The following is a 4,116-nucleotide window of genomic DNA, read 5'->3' as shown; positions in this document are numbered from 1 at the left end:
TGTGTCAGGTTATAGAATACATGAAGACCGAAATCGCGGAAACAGAGGAAGGAGAAGAAGCGGCAACTATGTTGATTCGGCTAGCTAAAGAGACAGAGGATCTTGCTTTGCGAGAGCGCGAGTGTTTTAGTCCGATACTTAAGAGATGGTACATGGTTGCAGCTGGAGTCGCCTCTGTTTCGCTTCATCAATGTTATGGTTCCATCTTGATGCAATACTTAGCTGGTCGATCAACTATTACTAAAGAGACAGTTGAAGTTCTGCAAACGGCAGGGGAGCTTGAGAAGGTTCTTGTGCAGATGGTGGCTGAAGATTCAGAAGAATGTGAAGATGGAGGCAAAGGGCTTGTTAGAGAGATGGTTCCGTATGAAGTCGAATCAATTATATTAAAACTACTAAGGCAATGGATTGAAGAGAAGTTAAAAACAGTTCAAGACTGCTTGAGCAGAGCAAAGGAAGCTGAAGTATGTTTATCAAAGCTTTACTTGCAACTCAAGTATACAAAATGTATCATCTATTTTAACCATTCTTTGTTTTCTTCTTATAGACATGGAACCCAAAATCAAAATCAGAACCTTATGCACAATCTGCTGGAGAGTTGATGAAGCTAGCGAATGATGCAATCGATGAATTCTTTGAGATCCCGATTGGGATTACAGAGGATTTGGTTCATGATCTTGCTGAAGGTTTAGAAAAACTCTTCCAAGAATACACCACATTTGTAGCATCTTGCGGTGAGTTCAAGAATAAAAAATATGTCTTTTTTCATAGAACCAATCATTGGTGTTTGATTGGTGGTGGTTTTGTCAGGTTCAAAACAGAGTTACATTCCTACGCTTCCTCCACTTACAAGAGGTAACCGAGACTCAAAATTCGTGAAGCTATGGAAGAAAGCCACTCCATGTACTGCCTCAGGAGAAGAACTTAACCACCTCGGTGAAGCCTTACCTGGCAACCACCCACGTCCTTCCACTAGCCGCGGAACACAGCGCCTCTACATACGTCTCAACACTTTACATTTCCTAAGCTCTCAAATTCACTCCCTCAACAAAGCCCTTTCGCTCAACCCTAAGGTCCTCCCCGCGACGCGGAAACGCTGCCGCGAACTGACCAAGTCATCCTCGTATTTCGAATTCACTCAAGCGGGAATTGAATCTGCATCCCAACATGTCTCCGAGGTTGCGGCCTACCGATTAATCTTCCTCGACTCATACTCGGTCTTCTACGAAAGCCTCTACACCGGAGATGTCGCTAACGCGAGGATCAAACCCGCGTTGAGGATCTTGAAACAGAACCTAACGTTAATGACCGCGATTCTCGCGGACCGAGCGCAAGCATTGGCGATGAGAGAAGTCATGAAGGCTTCGTTCGAAGTGGTTCTAACGGTTCTACTCGCGGGAGGACATTCCCGAGTTTTCTATCGAACGGATCACGATTTGATCGAGGAAGATTTCGAGAGCTTAAAGAAGGTTTATTGCACTTGCGGCGAAGGACTTATCCCTGAAGAAGTGGTGGATCGAGAGGCAGAGACAGTTGAAGGAGTGATTCAACTTATGGGACAACCAACAGAACAACTTATGGAAGACTTCAGCATCGTGACATGCGAGTCAAGCGGAATGGGATTGGTCGGGACCGGACAAAAACTCCCCATGCCTCCAACAACTGGACGATGGAATAGGTCGGATCCAAACACGATTTNCCTCTACATACGTCTCAACACTTTACATTTCCTAAGCTCTCAAATTCACTCCCTCAACAAAGCCCTTTCGCTCAACCCTAAGGTCCTCCCCGCGACGCGGAAACGCTGCCGCGAACTGACCAAGTCATCCTCGTATTTCGAATTCACTCAAGCGGGAATTGAATCTGCATCCCAACATGTCTCCGAGGTTGCGGCCTACCGATTAATCTTCCTCGACTCATACTCGGTCTTCTACGAAAGCCTCTACACCGGAGATGTCGCTAACGCGAGGATCAAACCCGCGTTGAGGATCTTGAAACAGAACCTAACGTTAATGACCGCGATTCTCGCCGACCGGGCGCAAGCATTGGCGATGAGAGAAGTCATGAAGGCTTCGTTCGAAGTGGTTCTAACGGTTCTACTCGCGGGAGGACATTCTCGAGTTTTCTACCGAACGGATCACGATTTGATCGAGGAAGATTTCGAGAGCTTAAAGAAGGTTTATTGCACTTGCGGCGAAGGACTTATCCCTGAAGAAGTGGTGGATCGAGAGGCAGAGACAGTTGAAGGAGTGATTCAACTTATGGGACAACCAACAGAACAACTTATGGAAGACTTCAGCATCGTGACATGCGAGTCAAGTGGAATGGGATTGGTCGGGACCGGGCAAAAACTCCCCATGCCTCCAACAACTGGACGATGGAATAGGTCGGATCCAAACACGATTTTGCGAGTTCTTTGCTATAGAAACGATCGTGTCGCTAATCAATTTTTGAAAAAATCGTTCCAATTGGGAAAACGAAGATGACACAAGTTATTCAAAAATATATTAAAAATGTCATCTTCCTCTATCCTATGATCTGTTGTAATTTGTATATGTGTTTCGAGATTTAAGAGTTACAAAACAAAGTTGCTTGTTCGTTAGTAAATGTTTTTTTTTGTGGTTTTAGACATAAAACCCGGTTTAGAGATAACCGAGTTACAACAGTGTGATAATCAGAACGACGTCGTACCGCCCATTATATCCTCTCGTCCTCTTCCTTACCTGTTGACTGTTGTTGGCTGTAGCAGCGTTATCCTTTGTTTTAGATTCTGTAACAACAATGGCGACAATGGTGACGCAAGGGCCTTGGCTGAAGATTGCTTCCGTATCTCAGCCGAAATCAGTGGCGAAATCAACGGAATTAGGGTTTCTCACTTCTCAACTCAGCGGCGTAAGAATTTCATATGGTTACAGTGATGTCATCAATTGCATAGCTTTACCTTCCGCTCCCTCTCTTCTTCAACCCATCGTCGCTCGTACGCTTCTCTCCATTCTTATTCCTGACTTACTTTTATTAGGGTTCAACAATTTGTGTTATAAAGTTTGAATTTTTTTGGGGTTTCCGTTGTCTTAACATTGAGTAGAGTTCATCAATGCTTCGAGTCTTGAATTGCGAATAGGAGTTTATGAAAGATTTCAATTTTAAAACTGTTTTGGTATTATTGTCTCATGTGCGTCTCAGGACGAATCTGCCCTTTTACTGGGAAGAAAGCAAACAGAGCAAACAAAGTGTCTTTCTCAAACCACAAGACGAAGAAGTTGCAATTCGTTAACTTGCAATACAAAAAAGTCTGGTGGGAAGCTGGCAAACGTTTTGTCAAACTTCGTTTATCAACCAAGGCCTTGAAGACCATTGAGAAAAACGGGCTCGATGCTGTTGCCAAAGAAGCTGGCATAGATCTTCGCAAGAAGTAGAAACTGTAGATTCATCTAATGATGAGATGAGGTATGTTTCTGTAGTCTTCTTCTTTTTTGGCAATAGTTGAGCTTTGTCCCATTCTTGGCATTGTCCGGTTTGTTCAATCCCCAATGTCTAGTCCATCTCTTCTAGCATTGCCAAACTATTTAGATTATTTAAAGCAGTGATTTGAATCGTTTTTCAGTAGAGTCATTGAAATGGTAAAATGTTTCAAATCCAACTTTTGTAGCTCTTGTCACCAAATTGTTCTTGATCATTAAACCAGGATTTATCCTGTGATTTCATCACTTGGCAAGTGGGTTAACCATTTTGTTTATGAAACAAATAAGTTTTTTCTCTGTGGAACAGTTAAGAAAGACTGACGAGAGACAATTGACACGCAACATAGGTGACCAAAACCATCCTGTGTGTGTTTTAGTCTTTGTCGCTGATACTATCATTACATTTATCGACTGATTGAACAATAGGATTATCGGTTTTCCCTTTCGTCTTCTTCATCGATAGCTCTCCTCCACCTCCTGATCCTTTCGGCTTCCTATGACGTGTTGTAGACTTTCTAGTAGTAGAAGAACCGTCTGAAAGAGGGTAAGAACCTTCCATGTCATTGGCAACCGAGACAACACGCCTCCTCCTAACTGATGGATCATGCGATGAATCTATCGACCCGTGCCTACTCCTGTGGTGACGTCTTGAGTG

At 43.5% G+C, this 4,116-nt stretch overlaps 3 protein-coding genes across 5 annotated transcripts in view; 2 read left to right on the top strand and 1 right to left on the bottom strand.

The window, feature by feature from the left end:
• Positions 1–2,644, top strand: part of LOC104738968 — a 6,909-nt gene extending 4,265 nt beyond the window's left edge. Inside the window, exons 5-8 of the mRNA XM_010459192.2 lie at positions 9–464; positions 548–734; positions 811–1,073; positions 1,782–2,644. Coding sequence (XP_010457494.1) covers positions 9–464; positions 548–734; positions 811–1,073; positions 1,782–2,486 — 1,611 coding nt within the window. The 3' untranslated portion in view covers positions 2,487–2,644. The remainder of the gene's footprint in view (positions 1–8; positions 465–547; positions 735–810; positions 1,074–1,781) is intronic.
• Positions 2,721–4,110, top strand: LOC104738967 (50S ribosomal protein L28, chloroplastic-like). 3 transcript variants are annotated; one of them, XM_010459190.2, is made up of 3 exons: positions 2,721–2,977; positions 3,184–3,447; positions 3,972–4,110. In XM_010459190.2, exons 1-2 carry the CDS (start codon positions 2,782–2,784, stop codon positions 3,414–3,416), a joined length of 429 nt encoding a protein of 142 aa, XP_010457492.1. In that variant the 5' UTR covers positions 2,721–2,781; the 3' UTR covers positions 3,417–3,447; positions 3,972–4,110. The 3 variants fall into 3 exon arrangements, with proteins under 3 accessions (XP_010457492.1, XP_010457491.1, XP_010457490.1); XM_010459189.2 differs by lacking the exon at positions 3,972–4,110 and adding an exon at positions 3,769–3,965; XM_010459188.2 differs by lacking the exon at positions 3,972–4,110 and having other exon boundaries at positions 3,184–3,707.
• Positions 3,835–4,116, bottom strand: part of LOC104743141 (CRIB domain-containing protein RIC3-like) — a 7,916-nt gene continuing 7,634 nt past the window's right edge. The window contains exon 4 of the mRNA XM_010464254.2: positions 3,835–4,108. Within this exon, the coding sequence (XP_010462556.1) occupies positions 3,835–4,108 (274 nt within the window). The remainder of the gene's footprint in view (positions 4,109–4,116) is intronic.

Source organism: Camelina sativa, chromosome 14 (assembly GCF_000633955.1).
Source record: "Camelina sativa cultivar DH55 chromosome 14, Cs, whole genome shotgun sequence".
Taxonomy (NCBI): domain Eukaryota; kingdom Viridiplantae; phylum Streptophyta; class Magnoliopsida; order Brassicales; family Brassicaceae; genus Camelina; species Camelina sativa.
The sequence above is the reverse complement of the archived record's forward strand: the minus strand, read 5'-3'. Positions and strand labels throughout refer to the sequence as shown.

What these genes read in the sequence shown, in the direction of transcription:
- LOC104738967 (XM_010459190.2), top strand. Translation starts at nt 2,782, where the DNA reads ATGGCGACAATGGTGACGCAAGGGCCTTGGCTGAAGATTGCTTCCGTA. An exon ending in TCTTCAACCCATCGTCGCTC is followed by an intron (nt 2,978 to 3,183) that starts GTACGCTTCTCT and finishes TGTGCGTCTCAG; the next exon opens with GACGAATCTGCCCTTTTACT.